Source organism: Suncus etruscus, chromosome 11, assembly GCF_024139225.1.
Source record: "Suncus etruscus isolate mSunEtr1 chromosome 11, mSunEtr1.pri.cur, whole genome shotgun sequence".
Taxonomy (NCBI): Eukaryota; Metazoa; Chordata; class Mammalia; order Eulipotyphla; family Soricidae; genus Suncus; species Suncus etruscus.
This window is the reverse complement of record NC_064858.1, coordinates 80,598,603-80,614,408: the sequence shown is the minus strand read 5'-3', so window position 1 is coordinate 80,614,408 and position 15,806 is coordinate 80,598,603. Positions and strand designations below refer to the sequence as shown.

At 52.5% G+C, this 15,806-nt stretch overlaps 1 protein-coding gene across 1 annotated transcript; it reads right to left on the bottom strand.

Moving 5' to 3' along the window:
• Positions 1 to 12,779: 12,779 nt before the first annotated feature.
• On the bottom strand, positions 12,780 to 14,960 carry HOXC8 (homeobox C8). The gene is made up of 2 exons (XM_049783594.1): positions 14,525 to 14,960; positions 12,780 to 13,072 (listed from the first exon to the last, which is right to left on the bottom strand). Exons 1-2 carry the CDS (start codon positions 14,958 to 14,960, stop codon positions 12,780 to 12,782), a joined length of 729 nt encoding a protein of 242 aa, XP_049639551.1.
• Positions 14,961 to 15,806: the final 846 nt, after the last annotated feature.

Below are 15,806 nucleotides of genomic sequence, written 5' to 3'. Positions count from 1 at the left end.
AGGGCAGGAGGGAGGAAAGGACTGCTTGCCCTACAGACTCAGGGCTCCTTTTGTGCCACTGGGTAAGAGCTGAAATCCCTCTTGCACAGAAAGTAGAGTTTCCATAATTCTCTCCGTTCTCCTCACAATCGCAGTGTTTGGTTAAGGCTTTGCTGTTCCTGTTTGAGAGCCACTGCTCAGTAGGTCAGGCTGGTTTACGCTTAGATTTTTTTTATGTTAAATTTTTTTTAATCCTACTCCAATTTTATGTTTAGTGTTTTGTTTGCTAGAGTTCTTTCTGTTCTTTTAAACTTCCCAGAATCCAGAGCAGTAAGGTTGCAAAGAGTCTCCCAGTCTACCAGATATCTGACTGGGGGTTGGGGCAGGGGAGACCTGGATTTGCCTGATGATACCAAAATATCAACATATCTCACCAAAGCAGTCCCCAGTTTTCTTAGATAAGGCGTCGGAAGTTGTCTGAGTCCTCTACCTCCCCCATATTCATACACCATAGTCCATAAAATAATGTTCCTCTTTTCAAAGTTCAGGCATTAAGACACAGGCAGAAAAATGCAATTTAACACATTCGACCTGGAAATAGATCCCATTTGGGGCTACTGAGATTCTGGGGACAGGACCCAGTATGGACAGAGCCCAGGGGCTATCAAAGAAGGGCAAAGGAGGAAGAGAAGAGGCTGGAGGAGAGGCACTTCAAGTTTCCTCAGAACTGACCCCCAACACCTCAGAGGCCTGGGATAAGGCTCTTCTTTGGAGCTAAAGGTTGCCAAGCGGTGTGAGCTGCTTTTGGTTTATTTGCAATTAAAAAGGAGGGAACTGTCCACGAATGGGCTCTGTTAGCTCATGTCATATTTCCTCTCCTCCATCTCCCTTTCCAGATTTCTGCCTGACCTTTCCTTATTGCCACTCCACCTAATGCTGCTACCATCAGCAGCCAGAGACTCCCACACTCCATGCACATTTGTTTGGCTTCTTAATTTGCTTTTCTGGCTGAAGGTTAAAAGTAAAATAGGTTCCAAGCAATCTGTCCCATCCCACTCAGCCTGTGCCCTTTCCAGCTCCGGCTGGAAAAAAATCATTTCTAGCTTTTTGGAAAGTCTGAAGTGCAACCCCTGGCTTCTGCCCCCTCAGTGGAATATTGGCTTGAGGAGGGGGGGCATACAAAGTGCCATGGATGCAGTGTACCTTCTCCTCTGAGAATGGGGAGGGAGCCTAGACACACTGATCTTTTACAGACAGAGGGGCAAAGCAAGTGTCCCTACTTGTCTCTAGAGGAAAACTTAAAACCCAGAATTTTTGCTTTTTAAAAAGAGGCCTGAAGAGGATATCAGATGAAGAAGGGGGCTAAGTATTCAGGGGCACAGTATTCAGTATTTCACCAAAACACTTCAGTATTTTACCAACACAGTATTCAGTGTTTTACCAAAACAACCCCACTTCCCCAGATTTCTCTTCCATGCTTTAGGTCTAGCACAGCTTGTCCCCTAGTTGGAGGTTTATGAGAATTGTAAAATCCAAGAAGACAGCATTTATGATGTTACTATAGGAAGTTATTTTTGGGTGGCCTGCCTCCCTTCACCTTCCCCTCCCTTTCCCCCTTCTTTTTTCCTGGTCTAAGTTCTTTTGCTTGAAAATAAAATGTTACTATGTTCTGGAATAAAAAGCAACAATGAAACATCGTCTTCATTTTCCTATAAATAATTTTATCCTTTATTGTTTGCAGATCTGAAGGAACCATTTAATCTGAACTGGATAAAAAGAGGGAGAGCACCAGAGAGGGGGGAATTAATTTCAGAAATGAGAATATTACTTACTTCGATGATACTCTTTTAAATTTGATAGCCAGGAGCAAAATTAGAGGCGAACAGCGGCCTCTCCCAGTCTACACCTGGCGGAATGGAAGATTTATAGGATCTTTAGTGAAGGGGCAATTTAATTTGGTAGGATTTGCTAAAATTCACTGCTATTTTGGGGGGCTGAGGAGAAGGGAGGGTGAGGGCAGAGAGACATGCTTTATCTAGCTTTATGAATTCGACAACATTACCCTGATTTAAAACCCAACAACCTGTGACTCAGAACAAACTCCTGCAGGAAGGAGTGGAGGAGTTGGGGGGGGGGAGCTCAGCTTTCTCAATGACTAGGGCCCCCTTAACCAAGCAGTTGCCAGGGGAAGGGAAGAAAGGCCAAGTCAAGGGGAGGGCTGCTCTAAGTCGGGCTGCCACCGCCACGGAGGACACCCGCAGGTTTATAGTGTCCCACCATTCCAATCCTTTAAACAGCTGCTCTATTTTTTCAGACAATTTCTGCTTCCTCCCCTGGAACAAGGAGATTCTGGGGTGGAGGAATGGCGGGAGTGGGGTGCTGGAAAGGGGAGGGAGTTCAGGACCCGCCGCACTTTGTTCTCCTGGGTGAGTTTGCTGGTTTGGCGGGTTTCTGACGCAGGGTGGCAGCAGACAAAACAAGTAAACAAGCCACAGACACAATAAACAGGGGCAGCTGCGGTGCCTGTGGCAGAGGCCATGGGCCCTGTGAGGGGCACGATTTGAGGGGTTCAGGTCCTTTGGTAGCCGGGCTAACTGAGCCCCCAAACCCCAAATCCTGCTTGGTATGGCCCAGGCAGAGAGGGTGTAAGGAAAGCGAGGCAGCTCTTTGGCAGTCACTAGGCAGCATGCCTGGACAGGAGAGTCCAGAGGAACCTGATCATCCAGGAGCCCAGAGAATCCCCGCCAGACCCCCTCCTGCCTTTTCCTTTTACAGGATTCTTTCCCCACCACCTTCTCCAATAACATCTTTCAGTAGCTCCAGAAGGGAGGCCAGTAAATTGCTACGCCTGATACTCTCAGGCTCACAGGCTACCAGACCCAGCTTATCTGGGAGTATTTGGCAGATAGATCTGGATTTTTAGGGGGGAACTTCAGGAGCTCCCAGAGTTAGGTAAATGTGGAGTTTAGAGAGTGACCAAAGTGTATAGAGGCATAGAGGGATGCTCCTCCACCATGCTGGCTCCTTTCCCTCTTTCCTTTCTGGGTACCTTGATGGTAGCCAGCCCATACCACAGCTCAGGACTGCTTTCTTAATTACCAGCCCTCTGTACCACCCAGCAAGGCATTCAGCACCAGGACCCCCAGGCAACTGCTCAGAACTGCCAAGCTGCTGGCTCACAGGCCTACAGTACACACAAGAAGTTCCTATAGCACTCAGGTTCAAAACAACTGTATAAAAACAGTCCAGAGTTAAAACTGGGGTAAGGAGAGCAAGCAGAAGGAATTCAGGGTCTCCCAGAAGAAACTACTGTTTGCACAAGAAGGCAATTAGGTCTGAGAAAGCCTTTGTGGTATTTTTTTTGCCAACTGCAACCCGCATCCTTCGATTTGATTCGTACAGACACATTTTCAGCAGAGCAGGGGGCCCAGGGCCTTCCTGGTGCACCCAGGGATTCCCAGCTGACAAAATTTCACAAGCCATAGAAAATGGTGTCTGAGCAAATATAGGCATAGCAATATACAATAAACCACCACAAGAAAAGAGGAGACTCTACATGTTCACGTCGAAGCCTCCATCTGTACCTCTGAGCTTGCAAATAATGAATGCAGCAAGCAACTAAACCTGGTTTTGGAACACAACAGCCAACACAACAAGACGGCCTTCTCCAAACAAGGTCACTTTCTCTTTGGGGATCACAACTATCAGACCAAGAGAGAGAAAGGGCCGGGTCTGCTCATTGCTCCTTAGCTAGGAATTGGCGCATGAAATAGTTTAAGGCTGGGTGGACAAAGCTGTGAGGGGTAGATCTGAGGGTCCCCAGAGTGGGCTAAGAGGGGAACGCAGGGGTGACTTTTGCCACAGAGCCAATTGCCAGACTCTGCCCTAGAAATTCAGTAGCTTTGCCCAGCTTTAGCTGTCTGTATGCAGAGTCGCTGAGCTAGATTCTATTCTCAGCTGTTGCAGCTATTATTAGATCATCACAGCTTAGCTCTTCTGCATTAGGACCAGGTCTAGAGAGAATAGAGCCTGCATACAGGCTGAGGGGTGCCACTGGTGGTCCCTTTGGGGCTTCTATTTGAGCTTCAGTAAGGGAGAGAAAGAAGGGAAATAAAATCGAAAGTAAGGAGGGAAGGCTCGGGCTGGTGTTTGGGGCCGGGCCTTATACCCTGGTCAGGCAAGGAAACTGGAGCATCCAGTGTCAAATCACTGCAGCTTTCTTTACCTCCTTGTGGCTTGAGGACCAGTCAAGAGGGAGAAGCATCATTGTTGTGTGTGTGTGTGTGGGGGGGGGTGTCTTTCAAGACCTTAGTGAGAACAGGACAATCAACCTATAAAAATATATAAGAACATCTCAAGATAGTGCTGTAAATCCGACCACTCTCAGCAACCTCCAAATCAGTCCATTCATTGGGTTAGATCCCTGCAGGCCTAGAAATGACCCTTCTAGCCCTGGCCTACCTCTCAGAAGGGAGGGGACCCCTCTATTATGCCAGGTGAATCTCCACTGGCCTGAATGGCTTTCCTCGACACTGATCTGAGTTGGGGGGGGTGTGGAGCGAACAAAGGCGGTTTGTGCCCCCTACCCCAATCCGTGCAACCGTTTGCAGGGGGCACAGGGTGGTGGGGGGGGGGCAGACAGAATACAGGCGAAAGAGAGAAACAGAGGCCTCACCGGTCGCGGTTCCCACATTACGCCAGGCTATAATGGCTCCCATGTTCAGGCCTCCGGGCCCCCTCCACCGGCCCACTGGCCTGCCTTGCCCTTTTCGAGGTCCCCCAAGGCCTCGGGGTGCGGGCTGCCGAGGCCTCGCTTCCCCGGGCGTCTGCCGGGGGGCCGCGCTCGAGCGCCGGGCGAGCGCGCGGCAGCAGCCGGAGCGGCGGCGGGCTGGGTCCATTTGGGGGGAGCCCAGCGCCTTTCTCGCTCGTAAACAAGGGACGCGAAATTAGCCCCTCGGCAGACGCCTCTGCCGACACACACGAGTCCTGGGGGTGGGGGGAGGTGGAGGGAAGGGGGAGAGAAAATGCCATTTCTTCCCCTGGGAGAATACCTCGGAGGCCTTGCCGTTGGCTGAGAAGGGGGAATTTTGAGGGGGCAGGAGGGGAAGGGAAGGGGCCTGCGGGGGGAGGGGAGGCAAGAGTCCCAGTCGACCCGGACTCCGGGGGGGGCTTTGATTTGGATGCATTTTAGTTTTAACCATTTGATCAGAACAGATTTTACCCCACCCCCAGCGACGGGTCAGGGTTTAAACAGGAAACCGAGGGGCGCCCCCCTCCCCCACGCGGAGCTGCCCAGTCGCGCAGGGGGTGCGGATTGGATTTTGGGGGTCCGGGGCTCTGGGGGTTCGAGATAAAGACGCGTCTGGTCCCCAAACTTCTCCGGGGATACGCAACCTCCGGTCCCAGTTCCTCCGGGGTGTGTCCAGAAAGGGGATGCGCCCTTTCTCAACAAGCTCCCAAGTATAGGGGCCGCCTCGGACCCAGACCCGGGAGCAGGGCGGGTCCTAGATCCAACTGCAACCCGTCCAGGGTGGGGGGGGGGGCAATGTGCAATGGGGAAAGACATGAAGCCGCTGTGTTATCAAATCAACATCGGTGTCGGGTTAAGACGGTACAACACGTCATGAGCACCACATTTTAGGAAAATCCGGAGCGCCTTGGATTCTCCCTAAGTGCCCGGTTTTGCTGACTCGACCCCATGAGTCAGTTGCACCCGGGGAGGGGGGTCCTCGCAGTCTACACTCAGCCCCCACCCACCCTCCCATCCCCCGCCCTGGGCTTCGTCCACCGGGCCCCACCCAGCCCAGCTTGGGGCCTTCCCAGTTCACACACCTCCACCTCCCCAGGAGCTGGACCCAGACGCCCCGGGTGCAGCCGCCCAGTGGGGTATCCTGGGAGGGGTGGCGGCGGCGGTCGGGGGAGGAGGTGGGCCTGGGAAAAGCAGGCCAAACCAAGCCCCTTTCTGCCAACACAAGCCGGCTTTTGAGTCCCGCTACTCCCCCCTCCCCAGATCCCTCCATCCATCTATCCATCTATCCCTCCACCCGCAGTGCCGGGCGCCTCCCAGGTCTCAGGCTGCTCGAGGAGGGGCGGGAGCTGGGGGCTGGGCAGACGCGCTCCCCTTTGCTGACGCGCACCAGCCACCAGCGTCCCCCCCTAATTGCCAATTAACAGGCCCCGCCGCCCGCCTTCTAGGCCTCCTCCGGCTCGGCTCGGCTCGGCGGCCCGGCCCCCGAGGCCGCACTGCGCATGTGTGCCAGTTGCCGCGGCCGCGCTCTGCGGGAGGGAGGGCGGGGGCTGCGGAGCGGGGAGGGGGGCTGGAAAGTTTGTTGGGGTGAGCCGGGGGCTGACTTTTCCACGGGGGCGGCGGCCACAGCCCAACAGACTTTCCCTTCTTGCCCCGCAGCTGGAGCTGCCAGCCCTCCCCACCCCACCCCACACATCTGTCTGTCCCTGTTGCTTGAACCCAAGAGGCCACAGATCTAGGTCCTAAGGAGGCAAAGGTAGGCATGGGCCACCGTCAGTGTCTTAGACCTGGGCCTTGAGCCTCCCTCCTCCCAGTCCCCCCCCCCCCTACCCAGCGCAGTCCCCTGGCTCTCGCCCACCCCACTCACTCCCAGACAGGCTGGCTTCCACGGACAATGACATCAAGACAAGGCACTTCCCCATATTCGACCATATTGCAAGCTTAACCCAATTTCAGCCCCCTCCACCCCAACCCACTTGGCCTCCCCTCATAGCGCCCGCGCCCACCCCAGCCCCCCTCTCTTCTCTAACCCAGACAAGCCGCTGCTGTCCTTATCTCCAAACCGCCACCCAGCTACGGACCATTAGTTACATATTTGAACCAATAAGGAAATACTTACCGGGCGCTGCTGTCATACTCTCCCTCTCCCTCTCTCTCTCTCTCTCTCTCTGACTCTCTCTCTCTCCCACTCTCTCTCTTTCTCGTCTTCCCTCATTCTGTGTCGCGGTCGAGCCTGCCTCAGCTTCACGCGCACACAAATATGTGTTTTATACCAATTAAAAAAAAAAAGAAAAATAATCCTAATCATAAAAAAAAAAGCCAAATAAAAAAAGGAGAGTTGCAAGCGAGGAAGGGTGAGGAGGAAAAGCCTGAGCGAGGGGAGGGGCAGAGGAGTCCGCAGCTCCTAGCTCAACTCCTGCTCCCGCATTCCTCTTGCCCCTGGGGGGGCTAAAAGGTAGGGGTGAGAGGGAGAGAGGGAAAGGTGTCCTCCATTCCTGCCTCCTCCCTCCTCAACTCTTTCCCAGGTACCCTCAGCTTCCGGCAACTCCACCTGGGAGGGAAAAAAAATTAAATGGGGGTGAGAAAATAATGATTAATCAAATTAATAATAATAATAAATAAAAAAAAAACTGGTAATGAAGGGAGCGCCCAGCACAGGTTTCCCTGGCTATGGTTAGGCTCTTACAGGGAAGACTGTTCTGCGAAGCGCTCCGAACGGACAAACCACAATAAAAAGTTCACGTTCATGGATGGAATCCACATGACTTCTTGTGGCCAATCCAACTTGTGAGTCGATCGTAAACTTTTATTACTCAGCTGTAAATTTTCTGCAAACAACCGGGAATGCAATGCATTTGTGTAGCGTGTGCAAATGGGCGCCGCGGTCGCCATGTTTACCCAATTCTCTGAGAGAGGGAGACACCCGACCCCCCCACCCCACAGCGCCCACTCCCCACCGCCCCCAGCTTCAGGCCAGCGCCAGAGCTGCAAGGGCGACGGGGGCTCGCCAGCCCAGCCAGGGAGGATTCTAGCGCTGAGTCCCTGGCCTCCCTTTGCGCAGCTGAATTTTCATTATTTTCCTTAATAAATGGGGGTATTAGGGATGGGTCTGGGGGGACCTTTGGAAGCTTTGCAGAGGGTTCTGGCATTAGGAAAATGAAAGAGGGCAGGGTGAGGAGACAGAGAAGGGATGAGCACCTTATCCCTAGCTTTCTTTTCTTTTTCCTAGAAAGAGTCCCAACTATGAGGGTTTCTCGGTAGCCCTCATTCCATTCGACCCCATCCCAGGCAGAAAAAGAAAAAGATACACTACTGGAAGTCTGGAACCAAGCCTGACAGTAGTGTTCTGATGGGCAGAGGCTGCTTACATTCGCATTGGGCAGTGTTGTAGAGGCAGCAGGAGGGGTGAAAATTGGGGGTAGCCCCTGAATCCACAAAGTGCCCTTTATCCTTGGATTCAAATACTCCCTTAGAAGACATTTTTTTTTCTCCAAGACTATCCCTAATGTCAAGTCTCCTGGATTTTTTCATCCTTATGGGACTTCACCACAAATCTCTTTAGAATTAAAAATAAAATTAAAGCCCAAGGTGTTGGTTTTCCCTTTGTCCAGGAGGACAAGGCAATGTGCAATCTGTCCCATGCCATCTCCGCTTTTCAGCACACCCTCTGCCTCCCTGACCTTCACAGAAAAAAATCCCAGAATTGCCCAGAGTCTGGGCAGCTGGGGCCACAGCTTGGAGGCCCTAAGGAATTTCATCCCAGCTCAGTGCTACCCTCGAGTGCACGCTCTGCACCTGGCACCCCACCTTTCCCTTGATTTCTAATTTTAGTAATGAGACCAGGATCGGGAAGCCCAGAATCAGTTCCTCCATTCTAACCTATTTACTAGTTAACTCTCTCCACCCAGACTCTGAAAAAACAAAACAAAACAAAACATTTGCCCCTTAGTTCCACTTCAAGCAGGCAAGGGGAACTCCTTGAGACTGGGTGCCCCACCCCAACCAAGAGAGGGATCCTCACCCCCTCGAACTTCCTCTACTCTAAGCAAAGTCTTTTCCCTAGGCCGGATGCAGGGGACCTTTCTTTTACAAACCCATCCATAAATTTTATAACAGGTAGTTAAAAATTACGACAAGGAAGCGCTGGCCCAGCTTTTCACAATGGCTTCGGGGAGAATGGGACGGCGCTGCAGGCAGCTCACCGGAAATTTTTACTGGGGTCTGTGGTACAACCTGTCCCCCAGATCACTCTAATTGGGGCAGAGTAACTTTCTCCCCTCTGGCACCCAACCGACGGGGCACCTCAGCTGGGAAAGAGGAGGGGAGAAGGCCAATCCCCAATCCTTTAGGCCCCCCCAAGGAGTCCTTCAGGGCATTCATAACCTTCCAGATTCCCCCAACCTCCCTCAGGCCCGCACTTCTCGCGGGGGGCCCCAGTAATTCACTGCGGAAAATTAAACCCAAAAATCCAGAGAAACGAATTTGCCCCCCAACTTAATAGCTGCATTATCCCGTCCTATGATTGAGATTAGAATAATAAATTCAAGGCGAAACGAGCGAGATGCTTCAACTCAGCATTTTGAACGCTACTATTTTTCAAGAATCACAAATAGCTTTCGGAAGCCACGTTGATTGGCTAATAAAAAAGTAAAGAATGGGAGCAAGTCCTCTCCGCGGCAGCCGAATGATCCCCATTCGGGTAATGGGGTGGCGGGCGCGTCTGGGAAGACGCGTTTCTAAAGAGAGCGCATCTCGCTCGCAATTAAGTTCCCCCATAAAACGGAATTTTACCTCCTTTTCTCCCCAAACGAGAAAACACAGGCGGTCGGCAGAAGGGGTGGGGGAGCAGGTACCTCAAGGAGGGGGTGACTGGAGCTCTCTGGGTCTGGCCCATCAGGGGCTTCGCATACCCGCGACGCCGGGCGCCAGGCGCACCCCACCCTACTCTCCAAGGCCCGGGCTTTGGGGCCACGGGCAATGCTGGATTAAGTCAAGGTGTGAGGAGGAAAAGCCCCACGGTTCTTCGAAGCCACCTAGAGGAGGGTTCAACGCAACCCACTGGGCCAGCGATTTTCATGAACAGCCTTCGACTGCACAATTGAAAATGAAACATCCCTCTGCCGACTGGGAGCTAGCCTGGACGACTGATTGCGCGAGGGCCTGCGAAGCGCTCTCTGGTCGGGCCTCCTTGGAGGCTCCCGGGTATCTCCCACACCAAACAGGGTTACCTGGGTGGTGCTGCAACTTGCCACCGCCACGGTGCCCCTGATCCCCACAGATTTTCCCTAGAGTTGTTCAAAACAGGTCCCTGAAAAATGCAGCCTGTGCTGCCCATCCTTCCTGGCTTCTCTCCTCTAGCAGGAGTCATCAGAAAATGAGGCCCCACCAGGTGCTATTATGTTGAATACCACTTTGGGGAGGAAATCAGGGACCCAGAGTGGGGAGCAAAACCAGAGTCATCTCGAGCCTAAATCTACACAAATCATTGAGCAGAGGAGAGAGAGAGAGAAAATATTTGTCCTGAAATATCTCAGACTTTGGGGGTCTGTTTTAAGAAGGTCCTCTATCCTCTCTCCTTTCTCCCACTCCTGGCTTAGGCTGATGATGATTTGTAGCTCTGGAATTTGGTATTATTTGGCCAGAACCTTACTGGCATAAACACATTTCTCTATCTCTCTCCAGGACCTTTCAGAAAGGAGTAAGAGGCCCCTTTCCTTCCAATCCCTCTGCCTCCACCTTCCATTTTTGAAAGATGAAAAGTCTAGTGGAGACTAGTGGAGTCTAGTGGGGTTTGAGGGGACTGTCCTCTTGACAGGCTTTTCCCTACCCCAGGCCCATGTCCTGAACTGTAAGGAAAGATTAGGCCATTTGATTGTCAAGGTGACACTTGGAGTAGTAAGAGACAGCCAGGACAAGGCTGGATGTCAGGGTACTGGGAACCACTGTGAATGTGTAGGCAGATCTGAATTTCAAAACTTGGCACTAGGCTGCTTGGTGCACCAACTCATTCACCTTCCCTTCACTCCTTCCCCCCAACCCACAGTACCCTCCCTTCCTCCTCCTCCTCCTCCTCCTCTTAGGACAGCAGGTACCTTCCAGCCAAGAGCTTCCCATGATACATTGTACCTGGCCAGCCCTGTCTGGTGGTGGGTGACAGTGATTGACCACAAGGAGATTTTTGGTGAAAGAAGCAAAGGAGCCACCATTCCCTTAGTTCCTGTAAAGCCAAAGGCCTGATTTCAGGAAGGTCTGGGGCAGATCTTCTTTATCTGGGGCCAATCCTACATGGCTGAGGGAGAAGGTGGTCCAGTGGGGAGGTACTTTTTTTTCTCATTGGGTTCCTTACTTCATTGAGAAACCTCCGTATGGAGTCCAGATTCTCCCAAGAGCAGGCAGCTCTTCTTCCTCACCTCCCCCCATTACTTGCACCGGACTCCTCCTCTACCTCCTTCTCTCCACCTGAGCTCCCCCACCCTAGTGGAGGGGCTTTTCCAGGGCTATGGGGTAGATTAATAAAGAGGGAAAGGAGGAGAGAAAGGATAAAGGATAAAGGAGAAGGGGGAAAGGGTATTAGAGAAAAAGCAAGTCATTCCAGCACCAAATATTTTTTCTCCTTTTTTTTTGCTTTAATTATGATTCACGTATACAATACAAAGTACTTGGACCAGGAACATGGCTGCCGGGACACAAAATCTACATTTATAGCTGGACATAAAGACAAATGACCAAAATTATTATTATAGATATATTTAACAGTTTTTTTTCCTTTCGAGCACATTGCATAAACAGAGAATTCAAGACAGAGTTAACTATACATTCAGTGCAATTTAGTTCTACTCTACTGGGGTTAGAAGCACAATAAAAGCTCACAGGACCGGCGGGCTAGGCAGTCTCAGTTGTTGGGTTTCTTAGTGAAATAAGCAGCAACAAACGACAACAAAACCGCATTACGGATACTCTCAAAGCAGGGTTTTTCTCTATAGGTAGTGATAAAATATGTTGGAGGTTTCTTTTCTTTTCTTTTTTTTTTATTTTAAGTTTTTTTCGCTTTTTTTCTCCCTATTAGGATATTTGTATTTGCTCTCTTTTCTTCAAGATTATTGCAGGTTCCCTTTAGGTAGTATGTTAAAGATTTATTATAAGTATTATCATTTTTATTATTATTTCATGATTATGGTCATTTCTGAGCACTGGCACTAAAGTAGCTCAGAGGAAGCTGGGCCTCACGACAGAGATCAGCAAAAGGAAGGCAGGCGCCATGGGCCCAGCGACCATGGGAAGCTAGGTAGGATTTTTTAGCTCTGAGCAGCCACTGAAGGCTCCCATCTCCCAAGTGGAAGGGACAGGGGATGAGAGAGGCCCACATCTCAGAGAGACTTCATCAAGTTCTGAGGAAAGCCAAGGGGTCTTTTCTAAGTGGGGAACCCCCAGGAGAGTCAAGGGATATTCCTTCCTATCATTTTCCCATTTCCTTAAACCTTTTCCCTGTCCTCTCCTTCCTATCTCCACTTTTTCTTTCTTTTCCTTTGGGAAGAAAAAGAAAAGTAGATCTAAGAAACTCAACCTAGCATAGAAACAACGCCATGGCATTGAGTCTTCTGCAATCTGAGGGGGTTCCACTCTAAAATAAATACCAGAGGAGCAGGGAGGTGGACATGTGGCAAGAAAGGGCCAAGAAGGGGCAAAAAGGCCAGGTCGCAGACCTGGAAATCTAGAAAGAATTCTGGGAGTTGGGGGGGTGGGAGGGACAAGTGTGCATTAGGGCAAGGACTGAGACAGAATCCCAACTTTTCTTCAATGTGTCTCGATCTCCCCCCACTCCAGTCCCCAAACAAATAAAGATGTGGAGAAGTCCAAAGGTAATAAAAGCAGAGCTGCAAGTATCTGACAGGTAGTTAGGGTTGTGAATGTCATTCTATTCTCTATAAAAGCAAATGACAGTCGTAAACTTCTCAATTTATCCGCTACCATAAAACGAAACTTCAAGGGAGTTGCTAAGGGTGGGGAGGGGGAATTTCGTGGGTTTCTTTTTTTTTGCTTTGTTTTTTTTCCCTTAGTCCTTATTTTCTTCCTTTTCCTCCTCTTCTTTCTCCTCTTCCTCATTGCCTTCTTCTTCAACCTTCTCTTCGTCTCGGGCTCCGGGAAGTTTATCCTTGTTGTTCTCCTTTTTCCACTTCATCCTTCGGTTCTGGAACCAGATCTTCACTTGTCTCTCGGTCAGTCCCAGAGCATGAGAGACTTCAATCCGGCGCTTTCGTGTCAAATATGGATTAAAGAGAAACTCCTTTTCTAGTTCCAAGGTCTGATACCGGCTGTAAGTCTGCCTTCCACTGCGCCGCCCAGGAGCTGGACAGAATAGAACCCCAGTCTGGTTATGTCTGGGTGGGGGCCTGGCTCTCCCTTGACATTCTTCTCCCCTGAAAGTCCCCCCCTCCAATCCCCCTAGTTCCCCTCCCTCCTGCGGAGAAGGCTAGGGCAGAAAGCTGGCAAGGACAGCAAAGTTTGGGGAGGTTGTTTTGGCTTGGCCTCACCTTGGGAGTGGGGGGGGGGAGACAGCAACTGAAGTCTATCTGGAAAGTGGGGGACTGCAGAGGCCAGAGGAGATCCACAGAGTCCCCCAGGCCTGAAGTCCCAGAAAATGGGCCCCTGCAGCTTTGTTTACTAGTGCAGAGTGGCAATTCTGCCGAGCAAGACTGGGGACAGGGGTCTGCTCGCAAAAGCAGGGAAAGGTCTGCAATTTTTGTAAAAAAACGAAAAGAAAGGCATTGGCGGGGAGGGGGGCTATTATCCTGTGCGAAGAATAGGCTCAGAGCCCCCTCCTCAAATCCCCTCTGCCTAATGCTGTTCCAGGAAGGAAAATCATCATCGATCTCCTGGAATGTACCACAGCTTGGCCTGATTGCTAACTGGAGACCAGCAAATAAATCAAGAGCCATCCCCGCTGGAACTTGTCGAGTTTTCACTTCCCCTTTTACTTCGAAATTGGGCCAGGAGGGGCCAGCCTCAATTGGGGTTCAGGACCTGAACCACTGAGGAAGTTAGAGAGTCTCTGTAAGCTTTCTGATTAGGGAGTCATGCCCAGGGTCCTCTGGCCCTGAGAGCCCTCCAGTAAGGGGCCTTTCTCCTTTCCAGCAACTCTTCCTCTTCCCTCTGGCTCCCTGCAACTGAGGGAAGTGAAGCAAAGTTAGGGCATGGCCCCAAGGCCAGTGCTCTGATAAGAGGCCGTGGGCACTTCTGAGAGGCAGAACACCTGTCTTGGGGGGGGGGGCTCATACCCTCTGATCCAGCTCAGGGAAGGGACCTGGAGTCCTTTTGGCCCAAGACAGCCTGCCCACTGGCCTAGACTAAGGTTCTCTGCCTCTGCCTCGGGGGAAGAGCCTGGTTTGCTCCAAAGGCTGAGACCCTCAGAGTCTGAGGGGTCGTTTCCACCACCTCCCCAACTTTGACTCCAGTGATGTCGACAGGGAAGAGACAGACCGACCGGGGGAGACATCGATTTTTTTTTTAACCCTTTACCCCAAACACCACCTTTCTGCCTTCTTTCTCCGTCCTACCCGGAATATCCCAGACGAGCCCCGAGCCCCACCCCACCCCCCAGCTTCACCTCCCAAGCCCAAGAAGCCCACTCAGGCACAGGGGTGGGGCAGGGGAGAAGACCCCCCAAAAAAACCGGGAGGGAAAGCCAGGGCAAGACAACACAGGGAGGCGAGGGAGGAAGGGGGGCGGGTAAAGACCCCGGAGCGGAGGAGCGCGGGGAGACCGAGGAAAGGGGGGGAAAAGAGAGAAAAGGCTTCTCACCGTGGGGTCTCATCCATGGAAACATGAGGCTGGGAGACGAGTTTTGATTTAAGTGGCCTTGTCCTTCGCTACTGTTAGTGTTGGCGGAGGATTTACAGTCGGAATATTGCACCACGCTCGCCTCTTGCTGCGCCCCATAAAGGGACTGTCTGGGCAGCGCCTCGTAGCCATAGAATTTGGAGGCGTCTCCGTGGCAGCTGAGCGAGCACGGGTTCTGCTGGTAGCCGGAGTTGGAGATGCCCGAGGTGCCGTGATGGAAGAAATCCTGGACGTGGTGCGAGGCGTGCTGGAAGCCCGGAGCCGAGCCGCCCGGCCCGTACACCAGCGCATGGCTCCGGCCCACGCTCTGCGGGAAGCGGCAGTCGTAGTAGGCCGGCTCCAGGGACTCGCCGCCTTTGTATTTGGAGAACAGGGGGTTGACAAAGTAGGAGCTCATGCTGGGCACATGAAAACCCGCGGGCCCCCTCCCCTCGGACTCGAGACTCCCCCGCCCGGGACCCCCGAAACTCCCCTCCCCCCAGGAGCGACCCCCTTGGCCGGCCGGGGCTCCCCGGCAAGGGACGAGGCTGGGCTGGGCAGGTAGGTGGGGGCGCCGGGCTGCAGGCCGGCCGGGCTCCCGGGCCGGGTGCGGACGGCGACGGCAGGCGGGCAGGCGGGCGGGCGGGCAGGCGGGCGCGGAGGCGGCGGCTCCCTTCACTGTCGGTAGGTAGAGCTCGCGCGCTCTCGCTCTCGCTCTCTCTCTCTCTCTCTCTCTCTCGCTCTCTCTCTCTCGCTCTCTCTCTCTCTCTCTCACTTCGCTCTTTCCTTTAACAGCCCGGGCGAATTCCTCCGACTCCGGCGGCGGCGGCGCTTACACGCGATTCGCGTTCATCAATCCACGACATGAAGACAGGCGAGAGAGAGAGAGAGAGAGAGAGAGGAGAGGGAGAGAGAGAGAGAGAAAGAGGGAGAGAGAGGAGAGGAGAGAGAGAAAGAGAGGGAGAGAGAGATGGCTGGTGGGGGGTTGAGGGGTTCAGGCTGGGGGGGACCCGCAGAAGGAGGGGGAGGAGAGGAAGGGGGAGGGATGGGGGTGTGGTGTCTGTGTGGGGGTGGTGGTGAGGCAGCCCCAGCTAATGGCCGGGGCCAGCTTTTTTTTTTTTCTTTTTTTTTTCCTTCTCCAAGGTGCGCATTCAGAATTGGAGGTGTCCTCCTCCTCCCTTCTCCATCCAGTCTTTTCTCCAGATACCTGAGCTTGCAGGTCAACTCAGGTTACCTCAACAGGTATGAGACCCTGAGGTGCACC